The 22,601-nt window shown below is 40.3% G+C and overlaps 1 protein-coding gene across 3 annotated transcripts in view; it reads right to left on the bottom strand.

Moving 5' to 3' along the window:
- VCAN (versican) overlaps positions 1-22,601 on the bottom strand; it is a 96,484-nt gene that overhangs the window by 27,616 nt on the left and 46,267 nt on the right. For all 3 annotated transcript variants that reach the window (XM_033086425.2, XM_033086427.2, XM_033086426.2), the window contains one exon: positions 1,179-6,659. In XM_033086425.2, coding sequence (XP_032942316.1) covers positions 1,179-6,659 — 5,481 coding nt within the window. The remainder of the gene's footprint in view (positions 1-1,178; positions 6,660-22,601) is intronic.

Here is a 22,601-nt window from a genome sequence, read left to right as displayed (position 1 = left end):
AAGACAGTCCTTCTGATATGCAAAAATAAAGCCCTGGCTTTGAAAGCTTACAAAATGGATAAGAGAATTCTGTAAATCAGAGGCATGAGGAAAATTAAGATTTTTTGCTCATGTTTTCCCAAAACAATCTGATTACGATTTATGAAAAAAAAAAATAAAAAATAGAAAAAAGGTAAGATTATCTATTTTACTCTTGCAAATTAGAGATTCAAAGTCTTCTTATAGGACCAAGTTCCCTGTCTAGGCATGGGAAGGCAGAAGGTCCAGCTGAAAGCCTCCAGAAGGAAATCCTATGTTCAAAAGTTTAGGATTGCAATAAATTAAATAAGGATTTCACCTTTGGAAAGGATCTGATCCCATCCACTCAACAGGGTGCTAGTGTCAGGACTGCTTCACCAAAAGTCACAAATGTAGGGCTCTGTTAAGCAGCTCAATGGTGTTTTTTGTGTGTTGCTGTCTGTTTGTCCTTCTACAGACTGGGTATTTCCACAGCAAACATTTTCAAATTGTCAGCTACCTGGATTATTTGAGGAAAAATTATAGTAAACTTATAAAATCTGACCAGTCCAGTTCTTTCCTCAGCTGTATCTTGTCAAAATTTCAATTGATACTACTGGCATCTCCCATGTGTTTGATGAAATGGTGACCAATACCATCATGGAAAACAAAATACTGTGGAAAATGATGTCTAACAAAAAGTTCTGTAATTTTTAAGAGGCTGACATTGTATCAATCACCTAAATATACAGACAGGCTGAAAAAAAAATAATGGTTTTCTCTTGTGTGGAAAGCTATCTTGTAGGTCAAGAGAAGTTCACTTTATAAAATTCTGCTACCAAAATGTCAACTGCAAGATGTTAAAAACAACCCTTCATGCAAATCCAATTGTGTAAGAACTATCACCACGCTCACCAGAAAAGCCATCAGATAAAATTATCTGTTGGGAACTGGCAAATGAAATCACTCCCTCTGATTTCCCTACCACAACCAGTGTCACCTTCCTGTCTTTTGGAACTGGCTGGTTACCTCCAGTCTGATCCAGAGCTCCAAACACCAAGGGAAATTCACTGGGTTTTTGAGGTCCATCATTATTTCACACAGATTGTCACACCTCTTACCAGAGCCCCCTTCACAAAGCACCACAACACACCCCACACGACCACATTTTGGGAAGTTACCTGGGATTTGCACTGCTGTGCCTTCAACTGAACCCACACTGGTGCCAATCACGAAATCTGATCCGTTTGTGACCTCAGGAAGGGAAAACGATGAAGTTACAGCTTCCACAGTGTTTGGCTCCTCAGAGCCCAGTGTTGATGGCTGGTTTTGGTAGGGACTGTTCCCAGGGGCAATGCTGTTGGTTGCAATGTTAGAAGGGGTGGTTGTGACCTCCCCCTGACCAAACAAAGCTGGCTGTGTTTCTGTGCCTCCATCCAAAAGCTGGGAGGGTGAGGTTAGCATTGTAACTGCTTCCTGGCCAGGTTTAAACCCTTCACTTTCGATGCTGTTGGGTGAGTCTGAAACAGTTGTGGGCACAAGCCAGGGGTTCTGTCTCTCAGTACTCCTGTCTTCCTCTTGGTGGGGATTATTGACTCTCCCTGAGGAAGCTTCGACTTTTGCTGTGCTGACGTTTGGAACATCTGTGCTCGCTCTGTCTCCAAAATTCAGAAAAGCAGTAGGCAAGACATGTATTGATGGAGAATCTCCAGAAACAGCAGCTTCTTCCTCACCAGCTAAATCAGTTGCAGGGGTTTCTGTCCCCTCTGTCCCCCCTGTTAGAAGGATACCAAAGAGAGGAGTGTTTTCCATGCTTGTGCTGTCTGAAACAGGCTCGGGAGAAAGCTCCAGCAGAGAGGACTCTGTTGTGTCAAGAAGGTCAGTAGTGGGTGGTTTGTATGTTGCTGTGATATCAGAGCTAACCTCTTTGAAGAATGCTCCTGATGAATGATTGGACTGATGTGAATCCCTCGATGATGATGATGATGATGATGATGATGATGATGTGCTTGTGATGATTACCTCAGGGTACTCAGACACTCCATTTACCAAATGAACAGTTACTGAGGATTTAGGAGTTTGAGGAACAGAGTAAAAACTCACGGGATCTGTTTCCTCATACTCTGCTGCTGCAGATTTTGTGTTTGTGTACACTGTGGGACGATTCCCTGCACTCTTGGTAGGGGACACAGTTGTCAGCTGGGATGCAGGCTGTGTGGTGACAACACTTAACTCAAGCTTGCCAGTTGTCAAAGCCTTTTCTGGCTCACCAGTTACAACTGGTGTAAAAGAAGGAACCACAGGTTGATTATCAGCCAGCTCTTCTTGGCCCATCCCAGAAAAGCCAGAGATTGTTTCACTTTGATCTGCTATTGCTTGGTTGTTTGCTGAAGTACTTGGCTCATAGGTGTCCTCTGTGGGGCTGGTCACAACAGGTTTAGACTCGTGGGGCACCTGAGGGCTTGCCAGAGATGGCACTGTAGGAAGGAAAATGCCCAGTTCAGACGGTTCTGTGGTGGTGAGAGTCTCTGTTGCAAAATTCATGTCATTTCCTGAACCCAGATCCATGTCATCTGAGGTTGGTCTGTGCCCAGAAGTCACCAGCTCTCTCCTTGGTGGATTGGAAGTAGTCAGAGGAAGATTATCACCAGATCCAACTGTCTTTTCTTTGGCTATGGAAAATTTGGGAGTGGAATAATATTTCTCCCCTTCAGCTGTCGTGCTGTCATCATAGCCATATGTTGACTGAGTAACAGGATTTGGCATTGTCTGCACACTTATTATCTCCTCAGGCATTGATTTTGAGTGATCCATGTCTATAATGGTTGTTTCCTCTGGTGGGGTTTGCAGCCGTTCCTCAATCAGGGTAATATCACCATAAACAGAAACGTTCAAGATAACACTTCTTCTGTCATCAATCATGGGAATAATCTTTTCATACAACCCAGTGTCACTTGTTAGCTCTTCTGATGAAGCTGTCTTTGGAGGAAGAGAAGATGGATTTGACACAACCTCTGTTTCTTCTGTAAAAAGGGAGGCTAGCCCTGTGATTGCAGTCTGTGACCCATCTCTTGGTGCCTCTGTGGTCACCCCTTTGGAATAAACAAGTCCAGGAATGCTAGATGAGACATTTAGCTCTACTTTGGATACAGTGGGTATTGAGAAATGAGCAAACATATCAGGGGAGGATGAATCTGAAACACCAAGCCAGCCAGATCCTTCCCCAGAGCTCTCAGGTAATACTCTGCCTGGCGTTTTTGTTGTTGATGTTACAAGAGATTCCTCTCTTTCACCACTGGGAGTTCCACTCATTATGACAGACACAGGAGTTGTGCCACCTTTAATCAGAAAATGTGAATCTTCCTCTTGATAAATAGCTTCAGAGGTGGGTGTTGTCTTATCTGTTTCGTTTTCTCCTCTCCTATAATCAGTTTCCTTATCCTGAGGTTCTTCATTTGCAACAAAATCGCGTGTGGTGTCTTCAATCTCTTTAGAGATGAAGCTCTTGGAGCTGTCTTCTGCCAAAGCTGAGGAACTGGGGATTCTGGGAGTGGGGAATGGGTCTCCAGTTTCTGGCAGCAGCTCAGTTGCAGCACTTGTGACTTCTTCACTAACTTCAACATCTGCTGGAGTGCTCCCTCTTTCAAAGCCTTGTGTCACGTCAGTGGGAAGTTCAGGTCCTGTAAGTTCAGGGTGAGAAGTCTGAGGGCTTGAGGTACTCTTGATTTCCTCGACAATAAATGGCACCAGAGAAGGAAGAGCAGCAAGGTCATCTCCTGACCCCTGTCCTGAAAACAGTGGATCACCAACAAACTCATTATTTGACAGTTTTTCTTCCTTAGGTGTAAGGACTGTTCTGGGAATATCTTTTGTAGGGAAAATGTTTTGCACCAACTCTTCCTCCTGCTCTGTAACTGTGACTGGAGAGCTTACATATTTTCTTTCAATTGGCTCAGTTACTCTGTCATCATTAAATGGCAAAAGTATTTCTTTAACAGGTTCAGTTTCTAATTCCTTTTCATCCTGGGAAGTTGGAACATTTAAAAATCCCAGCTGTTCATGGCTAGTCTGTGTACCTTTAAAGAATACGACTGTTGTTGTTTCTTCAGAAGATTCCGTAGCTTTTGGTGAGATTTCACTTGGCCTCTCTTCCCCAGAATGTATCTCCTCCATCAAAGGAATCTTCGTAGAGAAAGTTCTCACTGTCAGCTCATCAACAGCTTTCTCCTCAGTTGTCCTGTCCCCTGCAGCTCCCACGGATGTCACCTCGTGTTCAGAACTCGTGACCTGCTCAGCAGGACCTGTAGTGAAGGCATGATCCAGTGGAGACGTGCTGACAGCTTGTCTCTCATCCTTTTCCCATGTTTCTGGTCTCCCAGTAGGGCCAGCAGCTGTTTCTGCAAACGATCCAGTGGATGTGTCTGGTTCTCCAGATCCCTGGTCAGTAACTGAGGAATGACCTCCAAATATTTCTTCCACAGGTCCATTAGACATAATGCTGTCTAATGACAGGATGCTGTCATCTTTGAATTCTTCTCCAGAGCCATGCTCCATCAGGAAAATCTTGCCCAATGAGACAGTTGAAGAGCCAGTTTTTGCATCTTTGCTTTCTGTAGATTCAGCTATTGTTTTTACACTTCCAGTGCTGTGTGTCACCAAGTCCACCACTGATCCTGGAGGCGATGTGGCCTCACCCATTTCTGAATTTCCAGTTTCAATTCCTGGTGCAATGTGAGATGCTCTCTCTTTTACCGAACCAGATTTTATGTCAGAAGGAGCTGTGTAGGTTGGTTTTGTTTCCATGTTTGGTTCTGCTGGGTTTTTGGTACTAAACATATCCAGGGACATCTGACTTTCTACTCCAGACCCCTCTGTGAAGCTCTCTGACCCAGTACTCAAAACTGTTACTGCAGATTCATCTGTTGTTGCATGTTTTTCATATTCTGTTGTCACATCCTTTGGTGAGGGATAATCTGTGCTGTAAACTTCATACCTTTCTGTTTGTGTTTCAGTGACAGGCCTTAACGGAACTGAAGTCAAAGTAGCAGACTCAACGATAAAATCTATGTCTCCAGAACCTGAGTCAATAAATGGGGAGCCAATACTTACCACTTTGCTTGTGGGACCCCCTGAAAATATGTCTGCTGGCTCTTCTGCTGATCCTTCATTTACAAAAAGCTTCTTCCCCCTCAAGAGAGGAATGGTGGTGACCCTTTTGATTTCAGAACTTATGGTACCTGGTGCTGTTTTTCTGAGTGGCTCCTGACTTACAGTTCTGACTTCACTTGTAGTGCTCCCAAGCTCATTCAAATCCAAATTTTCCTCTGCAGCAGTAGCTGAATTTTGATGACCTGAATAAACAGTGGTGTGTATTTTCTTTTCATCATCAATACTCTTTTCTGTTACAAGAGAACTGGCAAACACCTCTTCTGTAATAAGCTCAGACACAGAGTTGGTGGCAAGAGTTACTGCAGGACTTTGATCAAAAGCAGAATAAGGAGTACTTATAGCTCTGGGCAAAGCAGAGGTGATTCCTGAATCAGTTACAGAAAATTCTGTCAGCAGTGCTGTGCTGGAGCCCAAAGAAATGTCTTGCACTGAAAGTGTTTCTGTTACTGCTATTTCCTCTGTCACGGCTGAAGTTACAGTGATGCTATCTTCCACATCTCCAGAGCCTTCCAGAACCATCAAAGAGGCAGCACTCATCTCAGGCTTTGCTGTATGGCTTGTTTCCAGAATATTTTCAACAGGGGGATTTGCATTAAGTTTAATAGTTGTTTTATAATGGTCTCCTGGAGCAGGGGTTGCCTTTTCTGAAATGAGGTCAGTTACACCTTTGTCTACCGTAGCAGGAATGAAAACTGCCTCCAGAGAAGCAGTTACAGCAGAACTTTCCACAGTGAATGCATCAGGAGAAGATGTTATACCAGAATTTTTTTCATCATCCTGGTTTCTTGACCCTGACACGACTTCTAATGCTGAAGTGGACAGCTCAGATTCAGTGGAGCCATCTCCAGAGGATTCACTAGAGATCAAAAGCACATTTTTGGTGTCTTTAGTAGAGCTCTCCTCAGTTCCCTGCCACGTCATGGTCTCTCTACTGTTTTGCAGAGACTGCTCCTGTGAAGAAGTGCTGGCCATTGATTTATCTGTTGGAACAACTTCAGACTCTCCACTATAGACTGGCTCTAACATTGCAGCCCCTGAAGTTGGTTGTGTAACCTCAAACGCCCCCATCACCTCTCCAGCTTTGCTTGGCTGCATAGTGCCAGAAGCTTCAGATTCATTTATTATAAATGTGTTTGTCTCATTGATTTGAGAAAAGGTAACGTTTTTGGAATGTGCAACACTTTCAATTTGGTCACTCCTGGCTTCCTCAGCTTTAGTGCTCTTAGGTGCACTGGTAACTTGTTGCTTGCCATTGATGAACTGCAAAGCTGGGGGAGTTGTAACATCAGTGGTGTTTTCACAGTCTTCCTCTTCTTCAAACTCTGGATAGTGTGGAAAGAAAGGATCCAGTATTATATATTCAGATGAATCCTGCACAGAGTCTGAAGTACAGGGCTCAGTCTGAGCTGACTCTGCATCAATGTGGGTTTCATCTATGGCATGAGGAAGCATGTGGCGATTGAACAGATCCAAAAACTCATTCACCGGGTGATCTGCAAGAAAAAGAGAGCTTTTCATAATCCCTAAGTAACAGCAGACACACGAAGTACAAGCAATCCATCGGGAAAAAAAAAAACCAAACCCAAAAAAAATCTGAAATTCAACAATTCTGTGTTTTCTTCTGTTGACACAAAGTTAAACTCTGCCATGGTGTGTGACTTTCTAGTTGGAGCCTCTCTGTATATTGGACACATTAATTATTCAGTACTGTTGATTGCCAAGTGCCTTTGATCTCAAACTCATGCCTGAGTTACCTTCTTCTACATTTCCAGAAAAGATGAGGCATGGACAAGATGAAAACCATTTTTCAGACCAGCCTGTTGCAACTGCTTCCAGGGATTTAGGCACTAACCAAAACTGAACCTAGACAAAGCTAAGCAAGGCAAAGTCCAAAATAAAATAAGACATAGAAAAACTCCCTCTGCATCTCCATTTTCCTTTTAGTATAGAGTAATTCAAATTACTAGGAACACCCTGACATCTAGGTGAATCACTCTTCACTAGACTTGGACCCTAGGTCAGTGAATAAAGTTTTGCTTTACAAAGTTGTTGCTATTTGGAATTTTAAAGCATTATGCAGCAAGCAAGAAAAAATATCACAGATTCAAAGGCCAACTCCTACTCAGAGGGTAGCATGACTGAAGTTCAGTAATTTTCTTCTCTTTACCACTTATTCTCAATTATTTGCACACTCCCACAGGTTGCAAACCTCTCACAGTTTTTTCCTAGGTGGCCAGGCACATAAAGAGGAGGAAAGAAGATCTAAGAAGATTTTAGCTGCAGAAAGCCTCATTAATTCCTCCAAGATTTATGATCCCAAATTCCATAGACACTTTTTAAACTTGCCCTTTCAGCAAAAACATTACTTCAAACCTTCTGTTCCAGACAATGGAAGCTATCCTAACTAAAATTAAAAAAAAAAAAAATTAAAAAAAAAACCAAGAGACTCTGAAAAAAGCACCATATTTCAAGCTTGGCCAACTGACTTGAAATTGGAAACCTTGCGCTGAAATCCTATTCCAAGAGTGTTTCTTTCTTCTGGATCTGTGTTTATAAGCATTTTGGCCAGAGAGGATGACTTTCCTGCTGGTACAAACTGGAATGGCCAAAGGAGCTTTGCCCACATCTACCAGGAGAGGATCTGAACCACTTAACAGAACTCCTGCCTCAGAGCACTGTCAGCAGCCATTGCTTCCTGAAAAATATCTGCAGTACGTGACACAGCTCCATTTTTAAATCAAATCTTCCTCACTAAAACTGTCTACAAGTCATAAAACAACGAGAACATGAGGTAAAGCACTTCATCAATTTGAAGTAATTCCCCTACCTATGAAGATCATTTAACCTTTGTGACTACTGTGTCCTCAGAGACAGAGTCATCAGGTGATCACTCTGGAAAAGAATGTATTCAATCAAATTAAACTGACACAGAGCACTACGAAAGGTTTGTGGTTCTTTGGCCTGGGCTGCCCTGTGTGTGCAAATTGACTTCAATTTGGTTTTGAAAAGGTCACTGCAACTCCATTGAGAATTAATGTTCTAATCTCTCACGCTGTGTTTACAGCTAAACTCATGAAGTATTACTGGATCTCAGCTTTGCTAAAGCTCCAGCTGAAGAATACAGAATAAATCACCTCCATAGCATTGTTTATTTCAACTACAATGTCAAGTACTGCACTAAGCTCGGTGCTCCCAGTGTAACAAAAAAAAGGGTTGTTTTTAACCTTGTGCTTGCCCAGAGAAGCCTGGTGTTTACCCAGGGCTATGACAGCTCTGTTAGATGGCTGCAGAACTGAGATTTCCTCTCTCTCCCTCACGTGTGCTTGTTGGGAGCTATTTTATGCAGTGCTTGTAAAGAATGAATGCTTTTCTCCAATAAACTAGAAATATTTACAAAGGCTGCCCCATGCCACAGAAGAATAAATTTTCTACCACCATTTACTTGAGCTCTCCCATATGTTCCTTTCAAATTTTGTGAAAAGTAGGAATTTGGTAATCTCTCCAAGACTGGCAGTATGGCTTTGAGGAGCATGCCTAATAACCATCCTTTCAGAATCCAAGAATTTCAGCAAAAGCCCGCCCTGAACACACCTACCATGTCCTCATAACAGCAGAAGTTTAAATCCAGACAACATTTCACACCTTCCTTTCAAATCTGTGCATGCAAAATACCCATGGGAACTCAGTCAGTGAGAGAGGAATGGAAAGACAGAGCTGAAAGAGAGCCCTGAGAGTTTCTGATTTTTGGTAAATTCACTAGAAAATAACTGCACCCACACAAAGAACCAGAGAACCACACACAGAAGTTGGAATGGGCAGGAGAGATTCCTCGTGCTGTGTGAGCAGCTGAAGGAGGGATGTGCAGAAACAACCTGGTGCACAGACTGGTGTGCCATAAAGATTAATTATGATTTCAACACACAGCAATTAAACAAAGCAGGCAGCTTTGCACAGAGGTTGCACATTAAAAAAAAATAAAATTATAAAGCCTGGATGGGGCTGGATGGGCTGTAATTTGTAGGAGGGCACCATGACTAACAAGTTCTGGCCAACAGTGCAATATTTTTGCAGCAGTGCACACCTGGGAGTCCCTCAAATTAGTAGCTCACGCTAAGTCATTTATGGTAGGCAATAAATTTAGTGAACAACATCTGTTCCAAATTCACCTAGAAGACAAATACAAATTCTTACACATGCAGAGATCTCTATCAGACCCTACTTTTACTTTGTTAGCTTTTTCAAGATCTCACATGCCACAACAATCCACATAAAAGAACTTTAGCAAAAGGTATGATATCCTGATAATAAACTTTCAGGAGGCTCTTTCATTAAATAATAAGTATCTTTGGGGGCCTTTTTTTTTAATGTTTTGGATTTTTCCAAAGAGAAAATAATGAGCTTTTCAGGAGATAGTAAAGAAGGTAATTAATTTTTTTTTTTTTTTTTTAATTAGAAATTCTTTTCCTTCCTACAGGTTTGATTATTTAGTGTTAGCATTCAGGTTGCTCAGGGTTAAGAGCTTTGAGAAATGCTCTTAAACTCCTGAGATGGCAAATAATCTACATAATGATGTGGATCATACATCCTTGTCAACTGGTTATAAGACACTGGGATGAAAACCTACCATAAAATACGAATATAGAAGGAAAAGCCTTTATTGAACTGGTTTGTTAGACTCTGAGGGCAGGAACACAGCACCTAAATTAGTTTTAAACTGTCCAGATGCCACTGACTTATGCTGCTGCAGGTAAACACACACACACACCAAAGACTACTAAAAATGAGATGAAACCAGGGCTTCAAAGGGAAGGAGTTTGGCTATCAAATATGCTTATCAACAGCTCATGGAACACAAGCCAAAAGGAGCCCTTTTTCAAAGAGGTGCTTTGTTATTCTGGCTCCAGGAGCAGGAAAGTGAAAACAAGTAGCTGAAAAGGAGCAAAGCCAAGGGTTGTCAGCTCAGAGTGCCAACCCAAACAAGTCCTGGGAGAGATTTATCAGCAAAGCCTCTCTTGGAGGGAAGTGATGAGTTATGCTCTGAATGGAGATGGAAAGGACAGGTATATCCAGCCTAGAGTGTTTCTTAACCCATTTAATATATCTAGATGTTCTAAATGACCTGCAAGGAGCAGGCATCTATCCCAGGAACAGTTCTTACGTGCAAGAAATGGAAATTCCTCTGGCTAAAGGGTGATTTCAGCCTGCTGCTGCACACAGCCACAGAGCCACGGACCAAGGTGTCATTAATTCTCATCACAACCCTTCCAGTCCATCACAACTCATGTCAGTTTTTCAGTGGAACCAACAGTAAAGTTGCCTCCCTGTGACTGGTGCACGAGATAATGTCTGCACACATCCAAAAATGTGTAACGTGCAGCAGTGTTTCTTTTCTTGGGAGCACTTTAAATATTCTACAAAGAGCTTTTACAAGACCATCTTCGAGGGGGTAGGCAGTAAAAAGCATTTTTTCTCCCTCAAAATCCATCAGATAAGCATCTGAAGAAGAATTAGTAGGGAATTAAATAGAAAACATATTATGATGTTTTCCAAACTTTTGAAACACAAAATATTTCATTCAGAAGACTTATGGTTTTGTGAAATCTCTTTCAAAATGGGGCTCTTAACTTCTAATCTGGCATCCTGCAGATAATGGAATTTCACACTCCTGCAATTTGTCCACTTATTTCTTCAGAGCCACATGCTGAGTTATTTGTGAGCAGTAGTACAGTTCAGTCTTTTGTAGAAGGACTAGAGGTCTGATAAAGCCATGAAATTCACATAAAATGTTCTGTGGACTTTAAATCAGGCCCTGCATTTTGACAACAATACAGCTAAATAGGAAATTTAAAAAAAAAATAGATTTTAGATAGAAGACTGAAACCATTTTGGACTCTGTTTTGAAAGTACTTCCTTGGATAATGTGACACACAAAATCCTGAATGTTCACAACCAGGAACCCAGAACAACGAGACAGGTTTGCATGAAAAATCAAAAGAGTTTGCATTGGTCAAATTATTTCCTGCACTTGATACTCAGATTTTTTTGGGGGTGGGATGAATGGGCTTTAAGGTCAGTCCCAACCCAAACCATTCCATTTTCTATGGTTCCATGAAGCCATTGATAAAACACATGTAGAGATGCCATGTAGAGATGTTTTTAACGAGCTGTTTCAAAACCCCTGCACATTTTTGGGATGCTCATGGTGGGATCACAAAGGTGATACACACCAGAGAGAGCCCATGGAAAACTAAAATCCAGACCCTGCTTCACCTGGAAAATAACAGAGCAGAAGAGAGTGAAGATGGTTCAAACCCTCTTAAGCCTCACTCCTAGGCTTAGGAGAGGGTCTAGGATCCTCTAAGGAAAGACTAAACCATCTTTTTGTCATGCACTGACTGCCCTAACCTCAGCTCTGCCAGGATCCTGATCTGCAGGCTGGATTTGAGCAGCTTTACGACCATGGCTTGCTGAAACTCTTACAGAAGGGAAAAAAAATCCAAAACCTCAACCAATTCCACAGGAATGTGTCCGTTTCATTGAATATATTCTGTTTTAAAAGCCTAGTGAGGAAATAAAAAAGGGATTCCAAAAGCTGTCCCCAATACAGAAATTTTAAAAAACCCAAAACTTTTCCATTAAGTAGGGTGATAATTCCCCTGAAGATATTGCATTCAAATTGAAACAAAACCATTCAATTTTACAGAAATAAATCAATCTGATAACATCTTTTGGGCTGTTTTGTTTCACAGAAGAGGTTTGGGGTTTTTTAATGTATATTGTTCCTTTCATTAAATTAAAAATAAAAAAAAAAGAAAGAAGAAAACATTTTGAAATAGAGATATTTCCTGCTGAACCAAAATTCCAAGTGTCAGCCTTTGGAACATGCAATTCCTCTAACTTGTGCCATCTTGTAGTATCATTATCCCACCTAAGCATGGTCAAAGTGCAACAGTGCTCCAGGCATACCCCTTCTCCTCCTCAGGAAAAAGTAGGAATACTGCCAAGGAGCTGGTCTAAGGCATTAAAGAAACATGGCTAGTAATAGACACACCTAAGTAATTTTATTTTTTTTTTTAAAGTCCAGAAATAATTAAAATTTTGATGCTTTTAATCCTTCTACCTCACATTAACATGACTAACATACATGACAAGGTCTAGTAAAATCCAGCTCTTGATTACTGTTCACTCTAGATAAACAAAAGGGTTTATTTAGTTTACTTTAAAATGTTTCCCAGCTGGACGTATATATTTCTGAAATTTTGTTAACTTTGGCTCCCTTTGCAAATCCTTAAGGATGTAGGGCAGGTTTCAATAATTTGAGGTTTGGATTGTTTTGGGCTTCTTTTACCTTCTCAATGTTATCAAAATTTATGTTTTGTTATCGCTCTGAGAGTCAAAAGAGATTATTACATTACATTACACATATAAATTTACCTTGCATAAAAGTCTCAACAACTCAAGTAAACTTCTGGAAGAAAGTAATTGTAAGGAGTGACTTTTGCACAGCTGGCTGGGTAGGAGTTGAAAGTAATTCAAGGTGGGTGGTCAGTCTTGCCTACTGAAATTCACCCATCCACTCTGTCTGCTTTACCATATTTGGGTGTTTTCATGCAAAATCCATGAGTATCAATTTCTGGCACGTTCCTGCCCTGCAGCTTTTTTACAGCCAAGCCAGGAGCCCAGCCTGGAGCTGCTGAGCAAACCCAGAGGCACCTGTGGAAAGGTGGATGTCACTTAGGTGGACATTTTTTCTGCACAGGGCTCACTTTCCTCTGCCAAAGCAGCAGACAGGATGGTGCAGAAACCATGTCAGAAAGAAAGGAACTGTTTTAATAAAAGCATATCGTGGGGCCCTCTGGCAATTTCCTTTGTTCATCTCCCCCCACCCGACCATAAATTTGCTAAAAAGCAGCAGACTGAGTGAAATGTCAAGTTGTTAAAAATGGCAGCTTTGCCGTGTCAAGGCTGAGCCCCATCACGGGCAGGATGCAGCTCCCTGGGTAATGCCTGGATATTTGTCATGCAGCATTCCGAGGGCAGTCATTCCCACTTCCTTTCTGCTGCAATGTGTCACTAACAAAATATGATTCCAGCCTGTGGTGCCTCCTCCTGAGCCGTGAACATCCTTCCAATGACAACATTTCACTCACTGCCTACAGAGAGGACAATTCTGAAGCTCTGCAGGGCTAAACAACCCAAACCCAAACAACTGCCGTGCAGTAAATCAATTTTCTCCAGATGCAACCCAAAGCAGAGCAGGGAGTCAGACTGCATCTGACTGAGCTGGTGTGTGTGTGTGGAGGGAAGTCCAACTCTGCAGGAAAAGCTGGTTGGGAAAGAGCAACTGCTCACCAGAGTGACTTCATCCATTATTCCATGAGGTGGAAACACTGAGATGCCAATGAATTTTGGGCTTTCCTGTCCCACTTCAACACCATCCCCTCGTTACATTTACATCCTGATAACTGGGAGAATCTCAAAGGCTTCTGCCATGACACAGCTGGCACAAGAAAGAACCAGTTCTGGCCCTTCCAATATGGGGATAGAGTGTCCCCTCCAAGAGGAATCAAAAATTGATTTACCACAACATAAATCTGGGCAAAAGTGAGATTAGTACATTTAGAAACTCAAAGTATATGTCCACCCTTTGACTGCTCAGGGCTGAAAGGAAGATTCTTTCCCCTCTTCCTTTTTCCAGTAAGACCACACACCTTGGCTTTAGGAAAAAAGAACCTACAGTATACTCCTTAATGTGGCAGTTTGGGGGGAAAAACAGGTTGACATCAAATTATTTTAAGGGTAATAAAGGCTGGTTTACACACTAGGCATGCACTAAATTTTACTTTCTTGATTCGTCTCATGAGAGGAATTTTATGTGGCAAAAATAAAGCCAGAAAATATTTTGCTGTTCAAGCTCTAAAACAGAGAGCAGTGTCTGAATATGTGAATGTGTGTTTATGAGAGGAAAAAGGAAGAGAGAAAAAGAGGTAAACAGCAAGAAAAGGAGACAAAATAAAGGGAAAAAGGGAAGAAGGAAGGAAGGAAGGAAGGAAGGAAGGAAGGAAGGAAGGAAGGAAGGAAGGAAGGAAGGAAGGAAGGAAGGAAGGAAGGAAGGAAGGAAGGAAGGAAGGAAGGAAGGAAGGAAGGAAGGAAGGAAGGAAGGAAGGAAGGAAGGAAGGAAGGAAGGAAGGAAGGAAGGAAGGAAGGAAGGAAGGAAGGAAGGAAGGAAGGAAGGAAGGAAGGAAGGAAGGAAGGAAGGAAGGAAGGAAGGAAGGAAGGAAGGAAGGAAGGAAGGAAGGAAGGAAGGTACAAAATGTCTTTCTTCTAAGAACTGAAGCTGAGTTACCTCACCTTCTGTACCCCAAAATGCTCTTTTTACTGCTATCTGGAGAAGTTTATTCCCCTTATAATGATTTTCTGGCATTTATCTCCTACTATTTCTCAAGCATTTTTTCAAGTACCTCATAAGCACTTTTAATTTAAGGCCTGCACAAGATCACTTTGGATGCAGTGAGCATCCAAAATTACATTCTTTAGCTGCAGTCCCTGCTCTTTTTGGGCATTATTTTGACCTATTAATCATTTGGCAACACACAATCTTTTTCTCGTAGCAATTTTTTTTTTTCTTTGAGTTTCATTTTTCTTCATTGAAATATGACTAACATTTTTTGGGACAAATCAGTCTTGCCCTGGACTTTTCTACATGTGCAAAATTAATTGAGTTGCTACAGAAGTGGTAGTGATAACTCAAAGATCTGCAGTGCCTTCATAACTTCTCAAACGCAAATGAGCTTTAGAATACATAATTAGAGTGATTAAATACATAAATATTGACATATGTGGCAAAAGGATATTTTTGCATATAGATCTGAGTGTTGGGTTTTGCAAATATTACTCAGAAGATATAGAGTGAATTCTGAAATTGCAACTTTAATGAATTATTGTCACTATCATGCCTTAGTTCTGGAAGAAATGAAGTTGGAAATTTTTAAAATTTATCTACAGGGGTTAATAAATAAAATTATTTTGGTTATAAAACACGCAAAACAGCCTAGGGATACACCAGAGGTTCTCAGTTAAATCAGCATAAGTGTAAGTTCCCCTCTGCTGCAGATGGAGTGACACAAGTGTTTCTCCACCAGACACAATTTCAAACAGTGCACACAGATCATGAGTGTTTGTTTAACCATAGAATCACATAATTTTTTCTTTCAATAACTCCTTTCATCTCAGTTTTCTTTTCTGTTTTGGTGTGTTTCTTTTTCCCCCGGCAAAACTGGAACATTTGTTCTGGAAAAATATTAATTTGTTTTTAGAAACACTTGGGGGGTTTTTGGAAAAGACACTTCTTTTGGACAGTACTTGAGAACAAATGTTTTTAACCAACTACAGCTTAAAACAGATGCCTGGCTGTGGTAATCTTACTGCAGAGGGAGATATATTTTTGACTATAAATTACTGCCACAAACACCATCCTGTGCTATCATGGTAATATTGCTGCAAAATCAGTTCAGACAGGCTCTGTATGTGGTCAGAATAAACTGAAAAAAAAATTATATATGGGTCAAATAGTCAAAAAATTCAATAAAGGTGTGAACAAATACTTGTCTGAAGAACATTTTGGGTTAACCCTTGGTTCTGTCACTTGGACCAAGTGTCCACAGCATTTCCCATAAATTTTGCTTCTAATGTTCAATATTTAACTAGACATGTGACTGGAAACTCACTGCAAGCCAGAGTAGTGAATATATAAGTAAGCCCAGAATCATTTTACTCACCACTTTCAAGAAAAGAAAAGCAATGGTTTAGAAAAAAAATCCCACAATGAAATACAATCAAATATCTCAGTGCTACTCTATGGACATATAGGCACATTCTTTGCTGCTATTTTAGCAAAAACAACAAAAAATTTGCATCAAATATGTGGAAATTCTTTTTCTAATGCCAAAAAACCTCCCACTGAAACTATGGGACTCCTGCCTGATGAGGTGCTACATGTAAAATCCAAGAGTATGGTTTAAAGTAAGAAATAAATGTTTCTTGTGCACTCCTTGAGCTAATGATGGGTATCAAAAAGTTAATGAAGTGTAGCAGAGGTAATACCTAGGCAGGCAGAGACTACTGGAAGACACTCCTGACCAGGAATAAAATTCCAATTGCTTTTCTCCTCCTCAGGAAGTAGAAAGTTTTCATACTGAATCCTCCTCATTTAAGAAAAGCAGTAACACAAGACTTGTCAGAAAAGTCCTGATGCACTCAGCATCTTAGGAAAAAAATATTCTATAAAGATTGATAATTTCAGCAACATGTTCCCAAAGACAGCACAAAATTTACAGCAGCCACTCTGCACACATCCTCACTTGTGGCAGGAAAATATTCTGAAAGACATCAGTGGGTAGTTTGTATGTTATTGATCAAATTTATCACTTTATCACTTCAAAAAACCAGGATGATTTTAAAAAACTGGCTGGATTAGCAAGGATTAATCCACTCACTAAACTGAAAATGTGCAAAAACAGCTGCAAAACAAGACCACTGAAAATTCCATACTAAGAAAGTTACAATCTGTACACATTCAGAAAACTTTGGTACAGAAAACTGCTTTCCTCAAAAAAAATTAAGTCATATTGCATCACCATGTAAAATACAGCTCATCTTTTCTGCACTAGGATTTCTTAAGACTTTCTCTACTTGTAAACAAAACCCCTAAAAGGATTCCTGTTCTTCACAACAGAGCTAAGAAAAACTACATTGTACCTATGAATAAAATTCCTTCATTTCTCTCATGAATAAACAAAGAGCTATAAGAAAGCTGGAAATGTGTAATCCCTATGTCTGGATCTGAGGCGTCTCCTTGGATACAATGCAAAAACAGCAGGGAATGTGTAGGCATCCTCTGAACAGTATGTAATGTGAGGGCACTGTTCCTTGTATCTATGGAAGTCCAGAAAGGAATGTGGAAAAAGAAATTATTGTTCTATAATAAGTCTTTCTTCAGGAAGAGCCAGCAACAGTGGCCTAAAGATCATTTGTTAATTCAGTTTTAGCTTCTTGTGAAACTTTTTAAGTATCAAGTTTCAGCTCTGTTGGATATGGGGCTGGTGGGGTTGGTTTGGTTTTGTTTGGGTTTTTTTTTCCCTTTGTTTTGAGAAAAGAAGAAGTGCACAAAAAAGCTTGAATTTATTAAAATTACTAGGTTATTAGTTTTGCTTTCACACAGGGCATCACTGGTGTTCTGTTTTAAATACAATTTATATGGGATGGTGTACAACCTATTTCAAAAAGCTCTACACATCACCAGCAAAAAAAAAAAATTTAAAAATATGATTTTAAAAAAAATATTCTAATATAGAATAAACCCAACTGGTTTAGTTAAACAACAAATCTACCAGTTTGGACTGAACTCAAATGTGTTCTGAAGAAAAATAATTATACAATGACCCAGAAGCTGCAAACTGTTGTGAAGACATTGTGATACCTACTGTCCCCACATCCCCACAGCTCTGCTCTCAATCATCTCATTGGAATTACTGTGGTGTAATTACACTGGGGAAGATGATATCAGGATCTGGCCACGTTACTCAGCATTTAACACTTCAGTTACTCCAGGCACAGGAATAACATGGCTGTGACCATCTCTACAGAAAATTTTATGAATAAATACGGAGAGTTTGGTCATTCAGGACATGAAAATTACTTCAGTCAGGCTTGCTTCCATGGGAAATGAACTTTGGAACATTACAAGTAATAAGGAGACAAGCCCAGCTGTCCATTAAGGGAAAAAAAATAAAATAATAATAGGAAAAAAAAATAAAAGGGAGATTTTGCATTTAATAAGGTGGGAAATTTGCCCTGCCCATGTGAGGCCACTTTAGTTGTTGCTTCAAGATCCCACCAGAAATTCAGGTCAGCCTAGCTGCAAGACAGCATCTTGCTTTATAGCAACCCTTGGTTTGAATTAGGTCCTATTAAAAAAAACACATTTTCAGCAGCATATATCCTTCATTTGGGGAAAAACAGAAATCTCTCTAACACAATAATTAGCAAAAAGGCACACCAAAAATTGCACCTGGCACGTGTGTGTACACCACAAATAATGGTGTCCAGAGAGATTATTTACCAGTGGGCACAAATAAAACATCTTAAAGGAGAGCAGCGTGGGTACAGATGAAGAGAAATGCAGATCTGGGTGCTGCAGACTTTTAGGTTGTGTCTTGGCCATCCAGCAGCCCTGGGGCAGAGCCAGCATCTTCCCTCCCTGCACAGCCCCAGCACATTCCCACTCTCCCACGCACACAACCCCCCAGGAGTTACCAAAAACGGGGGCTGGAAAAGGGGACGTGGTCATTCTCTGCGGCTGAGCAGAGAAATAAAAGTATCAAGGGATAAGTGTCAGGAAGAAAAAAGACCTATTCAGGCTAAAGACAATGCTGGCAAGAATAAACACGGGTATAAACTGGCCAAGGAGCAATTCAGGCTAGATATTAGAATCAGGCTTAAAGAGAGCCATGACGATCTTTGACAGCCCTCCAGAAGGAGCTGTGAAGACAACAAGATTAAATGAATTTTAAGGCAAGGCCTAAGATGGACCTGAAAAGGCTCTATTCTGCCTCCTTTGTTAAGGTTTATGACTATGACTCATTACCATTCTGCATTTCATTCAAATTTCACATGCCCTCTCACACTGCTAAGGCAGAAATATGCATGTCAGAGAATTACATGTTGAAACACAAAGGTTTGTAACCTCTTTCCATAAAATTCCACATCTACAAAGCACAGGTTCCTGCAATTTGGTTCTCTTCGAAGCTGGAGGGGACAAGAAACCAGACAGAGCTGGTGTGAGTCCCAGGGTCCAACAAGCTTTGAAACATATTCACTAAATAAAGACTTTTAAATGTCTCCAAAAAACGCAGGTGTGCAAATTACTCCTGATTCAGACAGGAGTTATGTTTCCCCTCAACCACTGTTAAACAACACCCCCACAAGCATTTTTCAGCTCATAAAAGCTTTATGAGCTGAAAAGTTCCTTCAGGTTTGCTTTTTTTAATTTTTTTTTTCTTTCCCAGCTGCTAATCCATGACCTTCCAGCACCAGCAGCAGCACTCACTACCACAAAACTTCAGAGCTGCGAGGACACAGCAGGGCACAAGGTGGCAAATTCTGCATCCTCGCAGGAAAGACAAAATCCTGTATCCCATCTCATGCCATGGGAAGCTGTGCACCTCACACTGCAGGGAAATTTGGCTTCCTCACTCTCCTAAACCCGAGGGAAAAGCTCCTGGTTCCACTCCAGTGGATGAAGGTCTCAGGTCCCTTCCATTCTGAAGCATGGTCCTTTTTGTAGCATGGAAAAGGGTATTTCATTAATTGAAACAACTCTGCTAGATCATGGGATGTCAGAAAAACCAAGTCTTATTACCCAGACTTATTGGTGCACCTGCCTCATGTTAGTCCATGGATTGTTCAGAGATTTTCTCAATGAAAACTGCTGTACTCCTACACAAATAAACAGCTTTATCTGTTCAGCTCTGTGTTCTTTTTTTATCAGCCCTAGAACACATCCTTCAGAATTTAAATTGAGCTTGACCTTCCACCAGGTGCCCAAATTATTTCTGTTTCCATGCCTTGTTCTGTTTGGGTTTTTTTTAATCTAAAAGTAAACTTCCTTTGTGAAGGTTTTCATTGACTGCAAGCATGCATTTTAAAAGCTAGGAGTAAAGCTATTTACCTCTAGGATAATAAAGAAATATTCTAGGAGAACCTTTTCCTGGTCTAATAAATGTAAAGCCTTAGAAGTGATAATACTTAGCAGCACCTTGCAGTTATATATACTGTGCTCATTCAAATTAAGAGGGATGTGTCTATGAGACAGAATAATCTCCTTGCATCTTTATTTAACTGAATTTAACTCAACACCTTTCATAGGCAGCTTCAGCCTACAAGAATAATGAAGACAAATATCCTCCCAAAATCCATAGCTCCAAAACATATCTCCTGCTTGATGGAAACTGCTGAAAATGTCCCAAAATCTCGAGAATTTAAGCATTTAGCACAGCCCTTCTCTTCCACGTGGAATGTGAAACACTGCTCCTGCCTAACAAAGCCTAATGGCACCTCCGTGGAGCACTTAAATATTATTGTGCCCACGCTGTGGATGGCAAATGGAGCTGCAGGGAGCAATATTCAGCTGTGTAATAGCAGGGTTTTATTGTAATTGAGTGATAGGAAACAAAACATGGTGCTGAATTTCTGCTGAGCCCTGCCTCGCTGTTGAGCTGTTGCTTCTGGCAAAAACTGAATAACAAGGAGGTGAAGAATGAGGGGGAAAGAATAATCTCATAAATAGTTCCAGCACTTCTGCAAACACAGAAAGGAAAATATATCCGTTTATAGACAATGCCAACTATATATAACCTCTCATTATTATTCCTGTTTGAAACAGTTATTTCTTGAAGGGCTTTTGTGAGCAAGCTGTCCATTCTTTGGGGGCACTCTTGGATTCTTGACTTGAAAATCAGTGAAGGCCTTTGTTTAAAACCCTCACAGATAAACTTTATCTAAAAATGCTAAGCTGTATTGCCTTGAGAGCATGCCAAAGGAGCAAAACCCTTTGTTTTATCAGAGATGTAATATGTAAACTGTATTTATAGTTTCCCATCAGCTGAGAATAAAAAGCCAGAGGTACAGTTTAATGGAGTTCTTTATGATAGTGGATCAATCCTCAAATAAGGAGTGATAGAACAAGAACAGAATAGAGTCCTAGTGAAAGGCATATGTTGCTAATATTTGCCAAGTTCATTCCTTTTCATTACTCCCTATATGCATTTTCCTCAGCACAAAGAAAATTTATGGACTAAGGAACAATGAAGGGAAACTGGGCCTGACAGGATTTTTCACATGTTGTCTTGCATTTCTGTAGCAATAAAAGAAATCAGTCCAAACCCTCAGAGAGAATAAATCTTTGGCAGTTCTAACTGAATTTGGGGTAAGTAGGTAGAGGGTGCCTTTAGTCTGTGGGTAGCTAAGTGGAGGAATTCCAACTGCCAGGGCCTGAAAACAGAAAAATGAAGAAAATTCCTTTTTAATCTTGCACTAGACACATGATGAGGCTCTCTGTGTTTAAAGAGAACACAGATAGTGTTCTATAATTTAAGAATATTTCAAGAAAATAAACTTTTTTCCTCTCCTCACAGACTAAGTAATTCTTAAAGGCAGATTTTTAAGGATTTATAGCTTTGAGTCTGCTTATAAACATCCTGACACATATGCACATCTATACCTGGGAAATGCATGCACAGCTTTGAAAGTTTGTGAAGATGAAGAAGACAAACCCTGAAGAAAGTTTGTCCTGAAGACCTGATCACCCAAGGCAGAGTAAGAGCAGCTATGAAGAGCACACTGATCCACTGTCCTTTAGATAATCCACTTTCAACCAAATCCTGATTTAATGAACCACACAACCCATACTATTCTGGAGGGAAAAAAAAAATTAAATTGCAGTATAACTCAAAAATCTAATAGGAAAAAAAAAGGTCACTGTTGCCTAGTCCAGCTACTCATTATTAAGTCAAATTAAGTGTATTTCCATAGGTACAAAAGGACTTAATATGAGGGTTAAGCCTTGTCTTCAGAAATTACCCTTCTGTTCTGACTTACTGGACTTGTATCATTTAATGGAGAATCTCAAGGCACTGGTAACATAACGATAATATGCCACAGAAACAAAAGTTTCAGAGCTAGCATTTTCTGAAATAGAAGGCTAAGCTACTATTGATATAACTTGTGCAGGTTTACATCCTGTAAATATAAAATAGGGTAAAATAAGCATAACGTGAAAAAAGATACCAAGCTAAGGCACGAAATGTCCAACCAGGATATGGTGAAAAATAGCACTACTGGTTGTTGATTTATGAAAGGAACCCTACCAAGAACAAACCTGACAAAACCATCCAAAAGACTCCCATAAATTATGAATTCTGCTGGATGAGTTCTTCAGAGGCACGGAGGTTACAGCCAAGAACCAAAGAGAAAACAGTTTCTGACACAACCATTCAAAAGGCATGCATGTAGTTAAGGCATATAAGACCCCCAAAAAATATCCATTTTTTCTGTGTTCCTTCAAAAAAAATAAAATTATTATTATGCAACCATTAGACAATCAAACACAATAAAACATTGAACTTAATAGAAATTCTGTGCTTTGCACTGCTTGTCAATTCCTTTACTTTTTGTTTTAAAATATAATGTTTTACCGTGACATCTTAAATAATAGTTGACAGGCTTCTTTCATGTAGAACTGCACACCCTTCAACATTTGCATTATGGAGACATATTCATCATCAAGCCCAACAGTTCATTGCTACTTTAGAAGTTTCTGTTCTGGATACCCATGGAATTGAAGCTACATACACATGTACAGAACCATCAGCTAAAAA

The sequence above is a fragment of the Catharus ustulatus genome (genome assembly GCF_009819885.2).
Source record: "Catharus ustulatus isolate bCatUst1 chromosome Z unlocalized genomic scaffold, bCatUst1.pri.v2 scaffold_26_arrow_ctg1, whole genome shotgun sequence".
In the NCBI taxonomy this organism is placed as follows: Eukaryota; Metazoa; Chordata; class Aves; order Passeriformes; family Turdidae; genus Catharus; species Catharus ustulatus.
The sequence above is the reverse complement of the archived record's forward strand: the minus strand, read 5'-3'. Positions and strand labels throughout refer to the sequence as shown.